The following is a 21,359-nucleotide window of genomic DNA, read 5'->3' on the forward strand; positions in this document are numbered from 1 at the left end:
CAGGAGAATTTATATCATGGTTTTGGTGTGTGGTAACTACACTAAGGTTTATAACTGTATTAATAATAATTAATGCATTAATAATAAAAAAAAAACACAAGACCAAAAGTTACATGAAGATCTTTATACATGGTATGAAAAAACTAACAGAGTATAAATGTATTACAGAGTTTTGCTTTGGAAAACAGATAAAGCCACTTGATGTAATGCTTTAATGTCTACAATTACAAATGATCAGCTTTTAATTATATTATGAAAAATTAATAGCACAATTAAATAAGTATAATTTGGAAACTTTAATCAAAACAACTGGGTTACAAAGGTATTGGGAAAAAGTCACAAACTGACAAATGCTGCAGAAGTAAATATTAATAAACAGCTTTGAAAGTTTACTTTGAGGCCAGTATACTTTTTAATTTCTACACTTTTTCACTTTGGAAAATTCACAATTTTATCCTATAATTTGAAAATATTCTGTCTAGTTTGTTTTGGACTCACAATTTTTTATACCCACAAAGATTTTATCCAGACTAAACTTATATAACAGTAAACAAAGGAACCAACAACTAGGTTTTGATATTTTGGGAAACAGCCATACTTGCTCACTTGGTATACTGGTACTTTTATATCTGCACAATAAATACACACACTGGCATCTCCACTAGGTTGCTAGTACTGGGTTGGACCCCTTTTGCCTTCAGAGCTGCTTTAATTCTTTGTTGGGGAGATTTAAAAAGGAGCTGGAAATTTTCCTCACAGACTTTGGTCTATACTGACATGATAGCATCACACAGCTGCTGCATATTTGTCAGCTCACATCAATCTCCCATTCCACCACGTCCCAAATATAGTGTACTGGATTCAGATCTGCTGACTGTAGAGGTCATTCGAGCACAGCGAACTCACTGTCATGTTAAAGAAACCAGTTTGAGATGATTTGAGTTTTGTGATATGGTGTGTTATCCTGCATGAAGCAGCCATCAGAAGATGGGTACACTGCGATCCAAAAGGGACAGGGTGAGCAACACAGGTAGGCTGTGATGTGGTCTTCTGCTGCTGTAGTCCACCTGCTTCAAGGTTTGTCATGTATTTACAGATGCTCTTCTGTACACTTTGATTTTAACAAGTTGGATATTGTTGAATGTCTGACCTCTGCGATCAAGAAGGCATTTTCACCCAGAGACCTGCTGCTCAATAGATATTTTCTATTTTTTCTGACTTTTTTCTGTAAACCCTAGAGATAGTTGTGTGGGGAAAATCCCAGTAGATCAGTAGCTTCAGAAACACTCAGACCAATCCATTTAGTACCAAAAACCATTTCATGTTCAAGTTAAATCACCTTTCCTCTATATTCTGATGCTCTGTTTGAACTTTAGCAGGTCATCTTGTTCATGTCTGCATGCATCAATGCATTGAGTTGCTACCATGTGATTGATTAGGACAACCTTAATCAGTATTTTTATTCATCTTTAGGCATGAAAAAAAGATTTTTGAACTTCATTTTTTAAACGTGTATTTTTCAAATAGTTTTTTACATGACAACATCACCTTTAGAGTGAGCGGCAGGGTATGGAGTGACACATCAGTGTCCAATGTAGTGGTTTATGTGCAAGTGTACCATCAACACTGATATGAATACAAGAAAACAGTGTTTGAATAGCTGTCCACTGTAGTGACCACTATGCGTAAAAGGGTTAATGAGCAGCTGAACACAACACACAATAAGATTTTATGAGCTTTACAGGGAGACTAATGGTAAAAACGTGAACTCTAGAAAAGTTTAGCTAGCTGTTTTCGGCTGCTTTCAGCTTTTTATTTCAGTATTTGCACTTGTACTCTAACTTTCTCGCTTCATTATATGCTAAAGATATGAGGGCAGTGTAAAATAAAACTAAACCCCCAATATATAAATGTAGCTTTAATTGTGCTATTTCTGAGCACAAGATCTATCAGTGCTGGTACATTAAAGTAAAAAACAGATAACGCATTAAGTAAATTTCTTGATGAAGCGAAGCTTCAGATAGGCAATGATGAGAAATATGATCATCATAACAGTCAAAGCTACATGATTCTCCCACAGACCCCAGCAGGTGTAGTCTATGCCCAGGTACTCCAGATACTGCTCTCCTGTGCATCTGAAATGAGGCATGTTCAAACTGGTCAGATATTAGAGCCACAATACAACATGTTGTTAACCAGTAAGACAGAACTGGACCAATTACTCACGTCTGGCCAGCTGTTTTCACAGTGCAGTTGGCTGTCATAGCTGACATGTTGCTGTTTCGGATTACAACCTCTTCGCAGAACCTCAGACCCACAAATTCGTTTATCTTCAAGGCCTGAACAAAGACAGAAGGTGAGGCAGAGCAGTAAATCCTTAGCAGAACAATTTAAATACAATATGGTGCGTTTGGCAGATCATTTGTTCCATTTTAAAACAATAAATGTAATGTAGCTATTCTCTTTTGGGTCTCAACTCCCTTTTCACGTATATGTTGCCATATAAAGTAATTTCCTGTTTCATTTTTAAAGTCTCTTGTCTCTTGCACGCTGTCTTTAGCTGTGCTTGTGGTCAGTTGGTCCCTAGTTTGTTGGCCTTAATCCTCTCCTTTGAGTTTGGCTCCATCTTCAAACATGACAGTTACTATACATGGGGTTTTTAAAGCGCATTATCAGTAGGCTATCCACTTGGTCATGTATGTTTGGTATAATGTGCAACACCCAACAGTTAAAATCAGAGAAGTCTGTTTAAGTCTATGCATTCAGCCATCTAACATCAAGTTTAGAGCCCAGTTCAGGTCCAACCCCAGTTCAATAAAAACACACTTACAGACAATTAAAACTAAAACTGCTAAAACATATATGTGAAGGAGGTTGTCTGTGATGTGTATTTACAGTGGGGCAAAAAAGTATTTAGTCAGCCACCGATTGTGCAAGTTCCCCCACTTAAAATGATGACAGAGGTCAGTAATTTGCACCAGAGGTACACTTCAACTGTGAGAGACAGAATGTGAAAAAAAAATCCATGAATCCACATGGTAGGATTTGTAAAGAATTTATTCGTAAATTAGGGTGGAAAATAAGTATTTGGTCACCTCAAACAAGGAAAATCTCTGGCTCTCACAGACCTGTAACGTCTTCTGTAAGAAGCTTTTCTGTCCCCCACTCGTTACCTGTATGAATGGCACCTGTTTGAACTCATCATCTGTATAAAAGACACCTGTCCACAGCCTCAAACAGTCAGACTCCAAACGCCGCCATGGCCAAGACCAAAGAGCTTTTGAAGGACACCAGGAAAAGTATTGTAGACCTGCACCAGACTGGGAAGAGTGAATCTACAATAGGCAAGCAGCTTGGTGTGAAAAAATCAACTGTGGGAGCAATCATCAGAAAATGGAAGACATACAAGACCACTGATAATCTCCCTCGATCTGGGGCTCCACGCAAGATCTCATCCCGTGGGGTCAAAATGATCATGAGAACGGTGAGCAAAGATCCCAGAACCACACGGGGGGACCTGGTGAATGACCTGCAGAGAGCTGGGACCAAAGTAACAAAGGTCACCATCAGTAACACACTACAACGGCAGGGAATCAAATCCCGCAGTGCCAGACGTGTTCCGCTGCTGAAGCCAGTGCATGTCCAGGCCCGTCTGAAGTTTGCCAGAGAGCACATGGATGATACAGCAGAGGATTGGGAGAATGTCATGTGGTCAGATGAAACCAAAGTAGAACTTTTTGGTATAAACTCAACTCGTCGTGTTTGGAGGAAGAAGAATACTGAGTTGCATCCCAAGAACACCATACCTACTGTGAAGCATGGGGGTGGAAACATCATGCTATGGGGCTGTTTTTCTGCCAAGGGGACAGGACGACTGATCCGTGTTAAGGACAGAATGAATGGGGCCATGTATCGTGAGATTTTGAGCCAAAACCTCCTTCCATCAGTGAGAACTTTGAAGATGAAACGAGGCTGGGTCTTCCAACATGACAATGATCCAAAACACACCGCCCGGGCAACAAAGGAGTGGCTCCGTAAGAAGCATTTGAAAGTCCTGGAGTGGCCTAGCCAGTCTCCAGACCTCAACCCCATAGAAAATCTGTGGCGGGAGTTGAAAGTCCGTGTTGCTCGGCGACAGCCCCAAAACATCACTGCTCTCGAGAAGATCTGCATGGAGGAATGGGCCAAAATACCAGCTACTGTGTGTGCAAACCTGGTAAAGACCTATAGTAAACGTTTGACCTCTGTTATTGCCAACAAAGGTTATGTTACAAAGTATTGAGTTGTATTTTTGTTATTGACCAAATACTTATTTTCCACCCTGATTTACGAATAAATTCTTTACAAATCCTACCATGTGGATTCATGGATTTTTTTTTTTCACATTCTGTCTCTCACAGTTGAAGTGTACCTCTGGTGCAAATTACTGACCTGTGTCATCATTTTAGGTGGGGGAACTTGCACAATCGGTGGCTGACTAAATACTTTTTTGCCCCACTGTATTTCATTGAGGTGATAACCTCTGTCTGAATTTTGAATTGTTTCTGCTACTTTCTCTATATATCTGCATCGTCTGCTGTCAAAACCTTTAATGCTGACTTACTGCAAGACCATAACGAGGAATACTAAAGTACTTCAGCCAAGCCAACCAGTCTTTGGTGCTGGGTAGATTCACCAGGAGTCCTGAAAAAATCTAGCAGACACAAAGTCAGTTTAGATGTCTTTTTTCTGGAGGGTAGAGCTGACATAACACGACTTACAAACACATCTAAATGTTTCAAAGTCCAGATGCAGGATGTTAATAGTCTCACGGGAGCTTTTACTATCAGACAGTAAAACGTAGATGAATAACTGTCTATTGTTCATTATAATATACGGATAATATAATATATCTGTGTTGCTTATAGAGACTTAGTCAGATATAGATTCAATAGTCAATGTTTTCTGGAAAATTTTGCTATTGATTAAGAAATCAATCAACAATCATTTAAAATGCACTTACTGGCCACTTCATTAGGCATTGCCGTTCTTATACTTAATTTGTCAACCCCGTAGTAGCAACTTGGTGCATTTAAGCAAGTACACAAGGTCAAGAAGACCTGCTGAAGTTCAAACTGAGCATCAGAATGGGAAAGAAAGGTGATTGAAGTGAATTTTTGCCCACACAGCAATCTCAAAAAATGAGAAAATATCCAGTGAATGGCAGGTCTGGGTGAAAATGCTTTGTTGATGCCAAAAGTAAAAGGAGAATGGTCAGACTGCTCTGAGCAGGCAACAGCAACCAACTCGTGACAGTCCAAGTGTGCAGAAGAGCATCTCTGAATGCACGACACATCAAACCTTGAATAAGACCACACCCCAGCATAGCCGACCATCTCCATCCCTTTATAACCACATCTGATGTTAAAGTGACCAGTGAGTTTATGTCATCAGTGAGTCTTCTGTTTAAAATGTCTCATTTCTTTTTTTTAAAAAACCCTAAAGTTGCCTAAAACAAAAAACGGAGATGTCATCTTTACTCCTTCTCCCTTCCAACTTATTTATGTGGGTCATGGGGTTGCTGTATCTCTTACCATCATGAAGACAAAGGTGATGGTCATGAGGATGTTGGCAAGAGCCACGACACTCTGGTCAGCTGAGATGGCCATGGTCATGGCTGTGGCTGTGTAAGCCACCAGAGTCACCGTCAGCATGAAGACAAAAAAGGCTTCTGCTGTGGATTTGAGCCCTGGTTGGACACACAGTTTTGTGCGCTTTTACACACTGATGTCATTTATTTAAATTGAAATGCAAAAATTTAAATAGATAAATAGATAAAAGTCTCACCAATCAAAAAATAGACAACACAGCTGAAGATAACAGAGGTGACGGTGCGCAGAGCGATATCAGACAGGATCTTAGAAAGGAAGTAGACAGACACTCTGTAGTAGCCGCTGATGTACTCGTGCCTGTCACGAGAGAAACACATAAAGCAACAGTTCAATCTAGAGTCACACACACACGTATACGGCGTCCTGATGGAGAACTTACACAAAGAGTTTCCTCTCAGTGATGAAGAGCTCGGCAGCAGACACAGTACTGAAACACTGGTTGGTAGTGATGAAGAAGAGGGCGCCCATCCTGGAGCAATCAGAAAAGCAAAAGTCTGGTCACTGGGGGTCATGTGATTGTTGGGTTTTTCTCTGTAGGTATTATTGTAGGGTCTACCTTGGAATAGAAAGCGCTTTGAGGCGACTGTTTTTGTAATTTGGTGCTGTATAAATAAAGTTGGAATTGGAACCTCTGGGACAGCACAACACTTAAAGTGCACGCTATCCGGTTGTTCAGTGATGACGCGACAAATCCTACTTCCGGGTCTAAAGTAGTCTGCGTTTAATATGGCTTTTGTGTTGTTAACATGTTTAATGTTATGTATTTTCTTATATTTGATCTCAAAAAGCTCCTAAAACAGTCAGTGATCACTGTTGACCTCCCTCGGCTTTTATTACCGCTAATCATTTATTTAAGCTCAGTTTTTAAAACCTTAGGATGTAACTACAGCCCAGCCCATGCAGCAGTATAGGAATGACTAACCTCGTATTGTGGATGGATTAACTCAGTTGTTCTCCTGGCTGAAGTTTGGTCCTTTTACAGCATCCTGCCATGCGATTACATTTGTTCCTGACCACCGAGAACACTCACGGTAACTTTTATCGAGTGGAAAAAAAGTTAGCTTGTTTATATTATGCTAACATAGCTGTGTCGCTAGCGGTCACGTAGCACATCATTATATACCAGCTAGCCAAACTTCAGTAACCCTACAAACGTCACTGCTTTTTAGTTTTCTGTCTTCATTTATGCTGGAAGTGATAACAGAGCTGTACGTTTTAATTTGTTTCCAAAACCCCGCAGTCAGGACATGCTATATTGTATTTAGATAGAAGCTAGCGAGCTAACTCCCTGCTAACTTCTAACTCCGTTAAATGTCATAAATTCCGTTTTCATGGATGCCTGAATGTTAAACTCAATTGTTACACCTGGTAGAGCAGATCGCTGATCATTTTATTAAAGATGAAAGACTTTAGACAGTTTTTCAACTCTCAGTAATGCCATAGTGATCGTTTGATATATGGACCTGCAGCGGAGTTTAGGTCCAGACACTGCTAGTGACGTCAGACTGAACAACCGGATACTCAAAAAGAGACTGCACAGATAAGACCTGTATCCGGTTGTTCAGTGATGACGCGAGGAATCCTACTTCCGGGTCTAAAGTAGTCTGCGTTTAATATGGCTTTTGTGTTGTTAACATGTTTAATGTTTTGTATTTTCTTCTATTTAATCTCAAAAAGCTCCTAAAACAGTCAGTGATCACTGTTGACCTCCCTCGGCTTTTATTACCACTAATCATTTATTTAAGCTCAGTTTTTAAAACCTTAGGATGTAACTACAGCCCAGCCCCTGCAGTAGTATATGAATGACTAACCTCGTATTGTGGATGGATTATCTCAGTTGTTCTCCTGGCTGAAGTTTGGTCCTTTTACAGCATCCTGCCATGCGATTACATTTGTTCCTGACCACCGAGAACACTCACGTTAACTTTTATCGAGTGGAAAAAAAGTTAGCTTGTTTATATTATGCTAACATAGCTGTGTAGCTAGCGGTCACGTAGCACATCATTATATACCAGCTAGCCCAACTTCAGTAACCCTACAAACGTCACTGCTTTATAGTTTTCTGTCTTCATTTATGCTGGAAGTGATAACAGAGCTGTACGTTTTAATTTGTTTCCAAAACCCCGCAGTCAGGACATGCTATATTGTATTTAGATAGAAGCTAGTGAGCTAACTCCCTGCTACTTCTAACTCCGTTAAATGTCATAAATTCCGTTTTCATGGATGCCTGGATGTTAAACTCAATTGTTACACCTGGTAGAGCAGAACGCTGATCATTTTATTAAAGATGAAAGACTTTAGACAGTTTTTAACTCTCAGTGATGCCATAGTGATCGTTTGATATATGGACCTGCAGCGGAGTTTAGACCCAGACACGGCTAGTGACGTCAGACTGAACAACCGGATAGGATGCTTGCCAGGAAAAGTCTTAGAAAAAAAATAACATGAGACTCCAACCTGTCAATCAACACAGAAGCAAAGACACAGCTTTGTGCAAAAGTCTTGAGCCACTCCTCATTTCCTTATATTTTGCCTTCAAAGAGCCAGAGTTTCTTGAGCAATAGTTCTCCAGATCTTCTGAAGGTCTTTCAGAAAGCCTGGGGAACTATTGGAGCCCAGACTTCGTCATTATAATGTTGACAGAGAACAGAACAAAAGCCAGCCAACATCCAAAGACCTTTGAATGTCCGTCAAGAAGCCCGGAAAACTATCCCCAAAGATAACTTAAAGAAATGGTAAGAAAGCTTGCCTAAAGGAGTTCAGGCTGTGTAGAAGAATAATGGTAGTCAGACCAAATATTGACTTTTCAGTATGGGGAATTGTACAAACTCTGTACAGGAATATACTGTATGGAGTTTGCACAAATCACTGTACTTATTTCACATTTTCTTAGCAAAACATAAAGAAGTGAGTGGCGGCTCAAGAATTTCAGCACAGTACTGAACTGTTAAGAAAACAGTCATGTTCAGAGCAGAATAAAGACTAAAGATCTTACATACTGTAACGTGACCTTTGAAAACTTGAAAATGTTTGCAGTAGTTTGTCACCGATGTCCTGAGCACAGACTCCCAATCTGAGCAATATTTCACACGACTCCTCACAAATTTCTTTTGCGTTTGTTTCTAGGTTTTTTCCCTCATTGCTGATTTTCCTACGCTGACTGTTGATGCTGATTGTTGTTGCCCCAATATTAGCCCCTACACCAAGCAAAGATGAAGGAGGGGTGAGAAACTTGAGACATTTAAGCCACGTACGGGCTGTCTGCCATTCTGCATGTGCACTGACCTTGAATATAATCACATTAGGTCCCTGTACACTACTGAAAGGAAAAAGGGAGACCACTGAGGTCTCTGATGGGCTTCGCTGGACTTGCGAGTACCAGGTTGTGCCCAATAAAAAACAGTAAGAAGATTAACCGAGCGGGAATTACCTTTCACACTTTTTCACCAGAAGCGGTCACTGACCTGAACATTTATGGGGAAACATGTTGCCTTTAGCGTGTAAATGCATAGTATTAAAAAATAAAAACAAAACAACCTAAAACGAAACAATAAAAGAAGTCCAGTTTAAAACAATGGCTTACTAATAAAAATAAATGCTACTAAAGCTACTAATTTAAACATTTGCCCATCGATATAGATTTTTTGTAGTTGCAGCGCATTAAAAAAGAGTTTTGGGGTTTACATATTGTGGAAAACATCATCTATAAAATATGTAGAGTCCAAACAATTAATAAATTGCTTATTAGTAATTTTCCTCACGAATGCTGCTGGATTCGCTCAGTTTGCTGACATGAGGCACACACAAGAAATCTGGAAAGAGGGAAGCAAAGACACACTGTGTCTTCAAGTGAAGTACCATGCTAAAGAAAGACACTACAAACTGGCAACCCAAATGTTATTTTACAGGCTTAAGCGATCAACGAAGCATTACTAAACCAAGCCATGAATATAGCTTAAACATTTTAGCGTCAAATCTTAGGTTGACATTTTTCATGTTAGCTGACTGGTTTGTAGTCTTAAATGAACCTTTTACAAGTGTATTAAACCCATATCTGAACCACATCGCTGCGTCTCACACCCCGACTATGGAGGCGAAGGACTTTCTCGAGCATTTTTTAAGCTGCATTGTTCACTCACACGTGCCAACATTTCCTCTAAATCAGATGGTTTACTGCGATAACTGCAAGACCTGATTGGGAAGTAACAGTCATACTGCAGTAACAGGCCGAGGGCTGTGTTAATGTGACAGTTAATAAAAACATCGATTTTATAAGAGTATGTTGAGGTATTTATTGGCCTGCAGACGATGAGAGACAAAAGGAATTTTGCTGTGTGAGCTTTACATTATTACATGCATTTCATGGAGTGCCATATGTATTAAACCAGCTAAATTACACCGATGTAATAAGTATTATAAGTGAGAGGGATTAGCTGATTAGCTGCTGTGGCATTTAGACAATAGGAATGCTTTAAATAAACAAATAACACACAACATTAAAATGATCAAAGTACAAATTATTTAGCCATGAAGATGGTTTTTTTTTTTTGGAGATGACAGCAGGACAGTCACATTACATACTCAGAACATTTTGTAAAATATTATTATGTGACTCCAGCTCACTGTTGAGAGCAGTTCTCTCACCTGTTCTGAATACCACTCTGATCATCTTTGACCCCAAAGAAAATGGCTCCCACGATGAGAGCGAGGAAAACGTTGACTCCCAGCTGCGTAAGAGATTTAGACAACGTGATGACTTCTGTGCCTACAACATACACATTCAATATGTTGTTATATAAAAAACCTTAAAACCTCCTGAAGTCCAGTTTAATCCAAACTTACCAGTTTGGATTAAACTGGTAAGTTTAATCCAAACTTGAATTTAGTTTATGGAAAAACTAAATTAAACTTTTGGGGGTAAAAAACAAAACAAAAACATGGGTACAAAGGACTGAAGTGAGCAGAAAATGCTAAGGTTATGTCCTCCTGAACTGATCCTGGGGTGAGATGACTGAATGGAGGGGAAAAAAGGTGAAAGCAAGACATGTTTTAAGCTGAAACTATTTACAGGTTATGACAGGACTAAGCGGTTCCCAGGGTGAAGGGATAAGCCAGTAAGGTTGAGCCTTTTTCACCTCATTCCCCTCAGTCCCTCATGTGGAAGCTGGGCAGCGGCGGGATAGGTCATGATGCCATCATGTGATGACTCCCACACCGGGGCCAAGGGGCTTTGGCTAGATATGATATCAGTTCAGGTTCAGGCCCAAAGAGGCAGGAGTGGGGTCACAACAGTCACCAAAGCTGATTACAGCACCCACGCCACCAAGGAACCTTCTCGAAGGATTATTTTTGACTTATTTAGGACCAATTAGCTGTTAATAATTCTTAAAGTGAGGAGACTTCTGACAGCATTTTGCCGCCATGGGGCGACTAATGGGGGCATAAAGGTGACCCCTCTAACACGCTGCGTATCCTGCTCACGATGATGGGGCCAATACAATGTACACTGTTAAAAAAAACCATTAAAAAACGGTAATATTCTGGCAGCTGGGGCGCCAAAATACTACCGTAAAATAACAAAAAATAACTTCCTCATAAAAATACGGTTATTTCCAGTAATGACAATACAGTTTGTTGCGCTAATTTTACATGGGATCTTGCCTTTTCAAGTGATCTTAAACATTAAATTAGGAACATGTTAATGTGATTAAACAATGAAATTATCTATAAATAGGAAAAAAAAACAAATCCTAAAAAACGGTAATATTCCGGCAATCATGAATATTATGTTGTATTACATTACAGTGATTTAACGTTAATTTACATTCGAAATGTGAATTCACAGTCTATTTACGTAACGTTAATGATATTCTAGAAGAACAGAACAAAACTGTAAAATGCACAGTAAAATACTTTCATATTAGGATTTTTTCCTACAGTGCAGCCATACCCGCGACCTTGTAGTTGTTAGTTCACATTCATTGGCTGATGCTTAGCGTCATGTTATTATGTGTCCCAACATCCAATGGCATGTCACATTGTTTTCATGGCCACACCCTCACCCAGGTGCAGAGGCCTATTTCTGTTCAGGAATGTTGTGAATACTTTGAGATTTATATTAATTGCAATTCCTACCTCTACATTTATTTTTTAAAATATATAATTAGCACAGCGTGGCCGGGCAATGTTTTATATGTTTTTTTTGTTTGTTTTTATTTCTATTAATTATATTTTCACTTGTTACCTCTGAATTATTGAGTCAGACCTAGATGACATGAAATTTTCAGCAAAATTATAATTCAAATACTCCTTTAATTATTGATTATTCTCATTAATTTTCTATCATTTTATATATTTTTCCATAGTATTACATTTGAATTTAACAGATCATTCTCTCACATAACAGACAAATATTTGTGAAATTATGATACATTTCTGAATGTATTTTTACAATCTAAATATACATATGTACAAAAAATATATATTTAAAAAACAAGTAAATTGTGTTTTACTATATTTACAGTGATGTCTACCTATGTAAATTTCATGATATTCTAGAAAGACAGTACAAAACTGTAAAATATACAGTAAGATACTTTGACATTACTATTTTTTGGAACAGTGTATGCTTTTATTTTTAAACATACTTAAGTTTAAACCTGTCACTAATTAACTATTTAAAGTTACCCATATAGCTACAAAAAAGTTGGTAAAAGTCTTCACCAGCTAATGAGCTTTATGTTCAGCTGACAGACACGAGAGTGGCACTGACCGACGTCTGAAAGTCGAACGCGTGCCCTAAAAGACGATGGTGTACGTGCTTACCTGGGCCACAGATGTTTGGGGGTTCAACATGAGGTTCTGAAATGTTCTGTGAAGAACCCATCGTAGCTGGTGAAAGAACGAGCTGTTGTAGGTGATGGTGCGGGACTTTGGGAGGGACCCACAGCGCTTATCTTTAACAATGCGTTCCAGTTCGGCTCGTGTGTTGCTGGAGTAACCGCTGTTCCTGTACTCATCCACCAGGCGCTCCTCGATGCTCTGCCTGGAGCTACTGAGCTCCTTGAAGTCCAAATCTGTTCACAAATACAAAAAAACCCACTCAGTTATATTTTATGTTCATAGCACCAATTCACTCTGGCACTTTATATACAGATTTGACTCTAGAATAGAGTTAATGGTCGACTATGTACACCCCACGATTCAACAGCTTGTAGAACCCCCTTTAGCAGCCACGACTTCAGCTGTTTTCTACATGACTTTATCAAAATCTCCCATGGATGTGAAGGAATCCCTGATTTTTTCTGCTTACGTTTTCACGTGAAATTTTTTCACTTGCAGAAAATGTTAACAAAAATTAAGGCGTTATGAGGTCCAGTAAAAACCATCTGTGTTCCTGTTTTACTCTGTCAACTCTAATTTGTGCGTTTGACATGTTGTTCTAATCACTATAAATGTCAAATTTAAAACACTTTAAATAACTTGTTAATAAAAAGTTCCAGGTAAAAATACTGTATCTTCTTTATTGTATCGTGCCTTTTTGTGGATGTTGCAAAATCAAAGAAAAATGCAAAGAAATGGGCACATTTGCACAGAATATGTTTGTTTGTTGTTATTCTATTAAACCAGGAGATGTGATACAAACTTGACTGAATATTCATAGTTGGTTAATTATGCCGCTACCTTCAGAGCCGTGCACTTTGGTCATTGCTGTGGCGGTGAAGTCTCCGTTAATCACATCCAAAAAGAAGTCAGCTGGGTTGTTGTGGGCCTCGCAGGCATAGCCTTGAACACAAATCACAATGTTGCAGCTCAATATCAAAGCAAATCCTATACATATAGTGACCCTGCAGCTTTTTTAGAAGCTGCACATCCACCTACATTTATTTACTTCATAAATTTAAGAAAACTGTAAAGAAGTGTCTTGTGATGTTACTGTTTAGTCAGTGTAATCACCGATGTTGGCAAAGTAGTCCAAAGCGTTTGGTGCTGGTCCGTGGTACACCATTTTACCACCGACCAACAGTGTGAGAGTGTCAAACAGTCTGTAGATGGAGTAGCGAGGTTGGTGGATGGACATAATTATGGTTCTACCATGACTCGCCATTCTGAAAAGACAGATAACACAGTAAAAAATCAATAGGCACCACAATAAATTGATCTAAATAAAGTAGAAGCAAACAGCAGCAGTTTTCCTGCTGTAATTCTTCTATGTAAAGTGATAAGCTTCTGTTTAAAGTTAACCAAACTCCAGAATTTAGCTTGAAACACTTTTAAAAATTCTTTAAAGGCCAGAAGCTCAAGATTTTACTTTACTTTAAAGAAATCTGAGAAATTAGAGAGAGTCCGGGCTTTCTCACCTTTTCAGCAGGAGCAGGACAGAGTTAGCAGTGCTTGCGTCTAGCCCGGTGGTTGGTTCATCCAGAAATAGGACAGCAGGATCGATGATCAGCTCCATGCCGATGTTTGTCCTCTTTCTCTCTCCTCCTGAGATTCCTCGGGTCATCTGCGTGCCCACCTGAGGAACAAAAAAAACACCAACAAAACACAACGGGAATCGCTGAAAACGAGCTTCATCTGCCGGGGCAGGCTGCTTGTTAGAGGACAGGTGAGTGACAGGCTGCGATTATCTGCAGCACCTTGGAGTCAGCCACTTCGGTGAGACCCAGTTCTTTAATGAGGTGATTGACTCGAGCCTCCTTCTCGACCTGAGGCACGGAGACGTGCAGTCGCAGAGCGGCAGAAAAACGCAGATTCTCCCTCACGGTCAGGGTGCCCATGACCACATCTTCCTAGCAGGGAGACCAAAGCTTGATCAAAGGTCACAAACTGAAAAGCTATTTTGTAGTTATCATTTCCACAAATCCTTAAGGGAAACAACCAGAAACAAGACGGAGTTCACTGCCTCACTGCAAGAAGGAGTGAACCTCGGCAGGGTTTGCAGGTTTTTCTGGGAGGTCTAAGCCTGCCTGCCTGTCTTCTCTAAGGACACTTGCACAAAATATTTCTCATCTCAAGAGTTTCTTCTTAAAAGAGGTCTAACACAAACACAAACAATCTCAGCACTATGTTTAATGTTTAAAGGCCAACCTCTGTGTGTTAAGTTGGTTTTACAGCCTACAACATTTGCTTTGCTCTCAGACGCAGCGTCTAAGAGAAAGTCAAAGCTCTCAGCTTTTTCTGCATGAAAGCTTAAAGAAACCAGTCGAGGCCGGCCAATGCGTCACTGAAAAAGACCCCAAAACAAAAAATAAGTAGTGAAAAGCCAGTTTACACGTTGCTTAACTTAACACCTAAAGAGAGCTGCATTAAGTACGTAAAAAATCAACCAGAGAATGACTCCGACTTACAGTGCTTAACAAGTTTATTAGACCAAAACACAATTTAAGTTTTATCCCACAGCTGTTCTAAATTAAAAGCACTGCTAATTATCAAAAGCAATTCTTATGTTTCTGTAATGATTAACCCACCAGCATCCATACACTGTTTAATTGAAAGGATTTATTTTAATGTTAACATATATTTATCTGTCCTATCCACAATTTTTCCAATTTAACATTTTACAAAAAAGCTGATTTTTTTATTTTTATTTTTTAGAATTACAGGGTTTTTTTTACTAGTGCTCCTAAACAGAAAAATTTTTTTTTTCGCGATTGACGCTCAATTAATTCCTGACTTCTCAGAGACGACTAGAGTGCCGGCTCAAATTTGGGTATAAAAATGTAAATTCAGCTGTTATTTACCTGATAAATAGTAACATAATGTGTAGTTTTGAACAAATTTTTGATAGATTTCTAAAATATTTGTGGCAGGTGGTATCAAGCATTTGTTAAGCACTGTACATTTATCAAATAAATATATTTCAAAACATAATATCACTATATCCATATCAGTGCATCTGAGTGGATATAAAATGGTTAATATGAGCTATTTAAAGAAATACAAATTTACCTGGACGACATAGCCAGAGAGGCACTTAAAGTTTGGAGGCTGTGGGGCTCCATCAATGAGAACTTCACCCGAGAGACCTGCGGGATCCTTCCTCGCAGCCAGAATATCCAAGAATCTCAAAGAAAAAGAGCAAAGAAAAATTCTACAGATATCCAAAACAAAAGTTAAGGTAATTATTTCAAGATTATATACAATTACGTCCATAGGTATTCAGACAATGTCATTTGAATTCAACGGGCCTAAAAATATCACATTAACTGTTTAGGAATTGCAGGCCTTTTATGCATAAATACCCCATTTTTAAAGGTTCAAAAATAATTAACAAGACGTTTCGTGGCTAGGTGAGGCTCTTTCCCTCATAATTTCAACTGACAAATGAAGCAGACGTAATATCTGAAGTCAGCTCAAAGTATTATGAGCTGACAGAAGGTTTAATAAACAGTCCAGTTTAACTCTCTCAAGGCAGGCGTTGCAGATTTGCAACAGTTAAAAGCTAACAACCTGATTACCCCACATACATATTTTATGAGGTTTTTTTTTACTCAGAAGTACCACTGCAGGTATTCTTTTGTGCATTAGCAACAAAAACTTAATTTGAGCCTGAGAGGGTTAAAAAAATCATGGTTCAAGCTTTACAGGGTTAAGAGCGGCCAAATGAAACACTTGGTTGGTTCCTAAAAACAATGAATCCACTGCCCAGTATTACGACGACTAAAGTGCTGAATTAGTTCTATGGGTCACCGCATCTAACCAAGTGAAGAGCACTATGATCAAGAGACGCTTTCATGAATACAGAGCGTTTACTACAAGGTGCAAACCTCTGGTTACACATCTACAAGAGCTCGCACAGTTCAGGAAAAAAAACCTTGGAAAAATGAAACCAAGATGAACGCGTACCAGTATGAACAGAAGAGAAAACAATGGTGAAGGAGAGAAAATGCTCATGATCCAAAGCACAACCCACCCTCTGTCAAACATGTCAGATGGCTGTTCACAGCAAATGCGATACTTACTTGTACTGCTTGTATTACTGTTTGTTCAATCACATATTGATTAATTGATTTATACTGTAATAAGATAATAATACAATGATTTATAGACCTAACTGTATTTTTGAAAACTGAAATAGTACTCACGAAGATTTTCCACTTCCAGTAGGTCCAAGAATAGCATTCAGACCAGGTCTCATAATCCCACTGCGAGACAGCGACACAGGCAAAAAGAGTGTAATGATTTAATAATGAAAAAAGAAACTCAAATACTGGGACACATATTTGCTTATGTTTCCAATTATAAATGTTTTTTCTTAGATTTTTACTGTATCAGTTTTATGCCACAGACACAAAGCATGTGAATCAAAGTAGTTAATATGGTCCTTAGACACATGCTGAAATGAACTACTTTTATTAAATGAATCATCCCTCCCAATCCCATTTAAAGTAATATTCATGAATGGATTTTACAGCAAATACAGATATCATATCATTTTTTTAAAAAAAGTAACAATTTAAAGAACTTCAGAGACTTCAGAAAGCACGGAGTGAGTCAGTGATTTAAAACAGAGTTGAAGACTGAATTAAGGTCTGGCGGTGGATCACGTGACGCTGTTTAATTCGTTTCCCTGGCAGACTGCTCTTTAGTGCATTTGAGAGATTATATGCAAGAAACCATGCTTAATATCATATAATTAACACTGTGGCAGGAAAAAGGTTCCCCCCCCCAAAAAACTTGTGTGAAATGATTCATTCTTCCATGGGAAACGTCAGCTGTATTTAATACCATCAGAAAGGAACTGCAAGGGTCTATTCACTATTGTCCCACTTTGTACTGGACTGACATGGAAAACAAAAGAAAAAAAGCAAGACGACACCCCCCAAAATTAAAAGAAATCTAAAACAGTCAGTGCAATAAAATTCAAAAGGATTCATTTGGCATTTTTTCTGAAATTCAACAAAGTAAAAATCATAAGATTTCTACTGTTTAATGGGGTTCTGTGCATGTTCAGCTAGCTTAAGCAGAGGGGAAATAATTTTAAAAAAACAGGTATTAAATGTTTTACAGGTTTTCTGCTGCACTTATCAAGTGAGCAAATCATAGCTCTGCAGGTTAATATCTGTAAATTCATGTGCGCGTAGTGTGTGAGTGATGAGAAAACGGAGGAAAGCGAGGGAGAAGGTGACAGAGCGGAGAAAGACAAAGAGACTGACTTGAGGTCCACCAGTATTTCCTTGGAGAGGATCTTTCTTTTGCAGAGGAAGCCGCTCTGCTGCTGCACTTTGTACTGGATGTTGTGGAAGCTCACGGTGGAACCGCACCGCTGTTTCGTCCCGTCCACGCCCGTGCCGACCTTTGACACGGCCATCCCGTTAGTACCGATGTCTTCTATCATTGCAATGTTGATGTGACTGGTTTTCTCCATCATCCTCTGCTGCAACCAAAAACACAGAATTTTATACATGAAAGAGAAACGCTGTTACTTTACTAAAGGCACAGACTGATCAGTATGGTGATAAGGATCGCTTTGAAGTGGTGTTAAGGTTTCCACCTCTTGAATACCTGCTGGATGCAAATCACTTTTTGAAGCAATAATCCTAAAATCAGCATAGTTATCAGCTGTTTTAACCATCCTGAGAGTCTCACTTAAATAATAAACACCTGCAAAAGTGGTAAACAACAAGATAGTAACTAAATGTTCATTGCCAAAGGAGGCATTAGCTCTAAATTTTATAAAGCAAAAAAGATCAACATGTGGACACACATTTCTTCTAATCTACTCTAATCTAATTTAATTTTGAAGTTGTAAGTTTAAATGCAGGCTAAGGCTGGTATTCTACGGCTTCGAAGGGATAAACTGATAAGGATAAATAAATACAACAAATAAAAATCCTGGAATTTAAGGAACAGTGGACTTTTCACTGCATTACTCGGGGATGACATGCTGGACAACACTGTAAGCTTAATATTTCTAAACACATTTATGAGGGTGCTCGACTCAAAGGACATGTCCACTATTTATTTTAACTTGTATTAATTTAGAGGACTAAAGATGTACTGAAACGTATTGATGTGCTTTACTATTATTATTATTATTGGGAACAAAGTACAGTTTTTAAATCCACACGTTGTTTCTGTGGCACGCGCTGCTCTTTATAGCAGTGTTTTGTGTTTGAGCTCACGTGTTAAAGAAAGAAAAAAAAACACAGCAGGTATATGAGTGGACAAGAATATTATAGCTATGTAAAACACGTGACCTCGGTGATTTACACTCCATGGGTCAAACCTGCCTGAGATAAAATTAAGGGAGTATTTCTTCTTGCGCCAATGCTAAATCAAGGCAGCAGCTGCACGTGATTTCTTGCAGACGTTAATAAATAAAATATGATTGAGGAGCTGCTGAAATCAACAGAGTGAGGAGAGAAAATATTTGTAGCTGGGACTTACCGGGCGGTGAGGATGTGAGAGGGCTGCTGCTGCAGACTGATGGCCAGCGGCAGCTCACACAAGCGTCAACCCCACTCAGGCTGGGGGAGGGAGCTGAGGCCCATCACATTTTTCACAGCTGCTCATTTTTCTTTTTTTCCGTTTTATTCATACAAAAGTTAGCCAGATAACTTCATTATAGCATTTTCTATAGTTATGCCACTTATAATAAATCAGCTTATCCCCCTTTTCCACCAGAGTTACTGGTTTCTTCCAGGAGTTGGAATATAATGAAATCTGCATCTGGCAATCTGTTGTTTAGCTACCCACTACTGTATGGGGTTACACATGAGTGCTGAGGGTCAGAACTTAATAGATTGTAGCTGAAGTAGTTAGTAGAGCATCTATCCCCTTTTAAAATGTCTAGAAATGCAGTTTAATAGTTCTGGACACTTAATTCAAGGGGTGACTGACAGATACACAGCTTACAGATTTTTAGGGGGTGGGAATTTAAATGTTAATGTATCATTGCATTGAAGTTTGCATACCTGGCTCATCTTACACAAACTTGTATCGACAGTCAAATTAATTAAATATGTGTGGCTAACTTTAGTTTGTCACAAGAGAGAATATCTACCTGTGGCATCCTGGTAAAGTAGATGTACTGCAGTAACTTTGTGTTTGTGATACTAAAGCCCAGAGTGTGACTGTGAATGCTGGATTTCAATGCCTGCGTGTAAAAGAAAATTTATATCTGTGTCTTCATGCAACTCTTGACTAAACAGGATCAGGTTTCACAGGAGAGCATAATGGATTTATTGCACAAGATATAGTCTCTGTTAGGTTGCCAACAATCCTGTGAAGACTGTAGAGAACTATGATCCTAATTTTAGCAGCATTAGATTGCAACGGTGTGATGCTGCGTCCAGAGTTTGAAAGAGTCTGCATGTGTGCATTAGTGTGCCTATCAATTTTCAACATAAGTGCGTTAGGAAAGCGGTCTTATGTAACTTCTTTGGTGTCACGGAGTAACTCTACTCTGTGGAAGCTTCCACCTAAAGACGTCTACTGCATTCATGTTCAGAAGGCAGGGATGGAAAACGACTCTGGAACCCACGACAAGGAAAGATGTGAAGCAATGGCTGACACCTGCAATCCCACTCAGTGCTTCTTGCCGTGGATTCTGTGGTGGATCCATTGGATCAGTGTCAGAACAAACATTAACTTTGAGTTCTGTCTCCCCTTGGTGGCCTTGGGAGAAATCTCACAGTGGCTCAGAATATTCTCTCAGAGTATCTCCATGCTGTGGTCATGTATCCTTGTGGCACATGGCACTTTTCACATAGATCTGAGATGGCTGCTTTCTGACTTACTTTTAAAGTCTTAAACAATATGTCATTCATCTATTTAGTCAAGCCGCTCAACCTATATAACTCCAAAACATGTAGCCAGATGCTCTCAGTGCAACCGAAGTCTCGATTCAGTCTCAGCTGCAGACCCTAGACTAATGCAATAACCTGCCACTTGATATTTGTACTGTAGTTTATGCAGTCTTTTAAATCCAGCCTTTTAATTGAAGTTCAAAGTCAAATTCAAGTCCCATCAGGCTTTTTATGTTGTGTTCCCCTTTATTATTATTATTATTATCTCGTTTTATTCAAATATGTTCGTTTGATTTTGTTTTATTAATGTGTAGTTTCATGTGGTTTTAAACCAACCCGTAAAGTACTTTAAAAAGCAACATGGCTGACCAAAGTGCTGTAGAAATCAAACTGACATTGACCACAACTGAGTGAATGTCTAGTTTTGTCTAGTTCTCCATTTACATTTGGAAATTTCTTGAATTTGTTCTGAGGATAAACAGGAAGTTTTTTATTATTCGTTTGTCAGGTTGTTTCCCCAACAACTTAAAGCAGTTTGAATCTACACAATCAATCCAGATAAAAATGAGATTTTTTTTTGTTAACTGAACAAAAAAAAAAAAAAAAAAAAAATTGTGTTCTTGTCTAACTGACAACAATTAAGATTTCATTATTTATTACGTATACCTGTTATTTAATTAGTCAAGTAGGTGGAGCAGAGCTTCCTAACTCTGGACTCAATTAAGGTGTCCAAGATTTATTTTTCAGACACCTGCCTTCTTTAATTTATCAAATTCTTCCATACAATTTGTAATTTTCTAAATAAAGATTGCCAACGAGCTCAAACTTGGTCATGTTAAAAAAATAAATAAAGAAAAAAGTAAAGAAAAATCTGGAATATATGTAGACATAATGCAAAAATAAATATTTTAAAAAAATATCAATGTTTTCTTATCTGTTTGAAGTGGCATGTAAA

At 38.7% G+C, this 21,359-nt stretch overlaps 1 protein-coding gene across 1 annotated transcript; it reads right to left on the reverse strand.

Annotated features, from left to right (window-relative positions):
• Window positions 1-109: 109 nt before the first annotated feature.
• Window positions 110-20,981, reverse strand: abcg2d (ATP binding cassette subfamily G member 2 (JR blood group)). Its single transcript, XM_080302994.1, has 15 exons — window positions 17,810-20,981; window positions 16,739-16,798; window positions 15,603-15,717; window positions 14,291-14,443; window positions 14,012-14,169; window positions 13,608-13,759; window positions 13,335-13,436; window positions 12,477-12,727; window positions 10,296-10,378; window positions 6,031-6,120; window positions 5,827-5,948; window positions 5,574-5,728; window positions 4,604-4,693; window positions 2,227-2,339; window positions 110-2,135 (listed from the first exon to the last, which is right to left on the reverse strand). The coding sequence occupies exons 1-15, from the start codon at window positions 18,058-18,060 to the stop codon at window positions 1,988-1,990; spliced, it is 2,043 nt and encodes a 680-aa protein (XP_080159120.1). The 5' UTR covers window positions 18,061-20,981; the 3' UTR covers window positions 110-1,987.
• Window positions 20,982-21,359: the final 378 nt, after the last annotated feature.

Source organism: Astatotilapia calliptera, chromosome 6, assembly GCF_964374335.1.
Source record: "Astatotilapia calliptera chromosome 6, fAstCal68.1, whole genome shotgun sequence".
In the NCBI taxonomy this organism is placed as follows: Eukaryota; Metazoa; Chordata; class Actinopteri; order Cichliformes; family Cichlidae; genus Astatotilapia; species Astatotilapia calliptera.

What these genes read in the sequence shown, in the direction of transcription:
- abcg2d (XM_080302994.1), bottom strand. Translation starts at nt 18,060, where the DNA reads ATGTATAAAATTCTGTGTTTTTGGTTGCAGCAGAGGATGATGGAGAAA. An exon ending in CAAAGTGCACGGCTCTGAAG is followed by an intron (nt 12,728 to 13,334) that starts GTAGCGGCATAA and finishes ATTTGTGAACAG; the next exon opens with ATTTGGACTTCAAGGAGCTC. An exon ending in TGTTGTCTATTTTTTGATTG is followed by an intron (nt 5,729 to 5,826) that starts GTGAGACTTTTA and finishes GTGTCCAACCAG; the next exon opens with GGCTCAAATCCACAGCAGAA.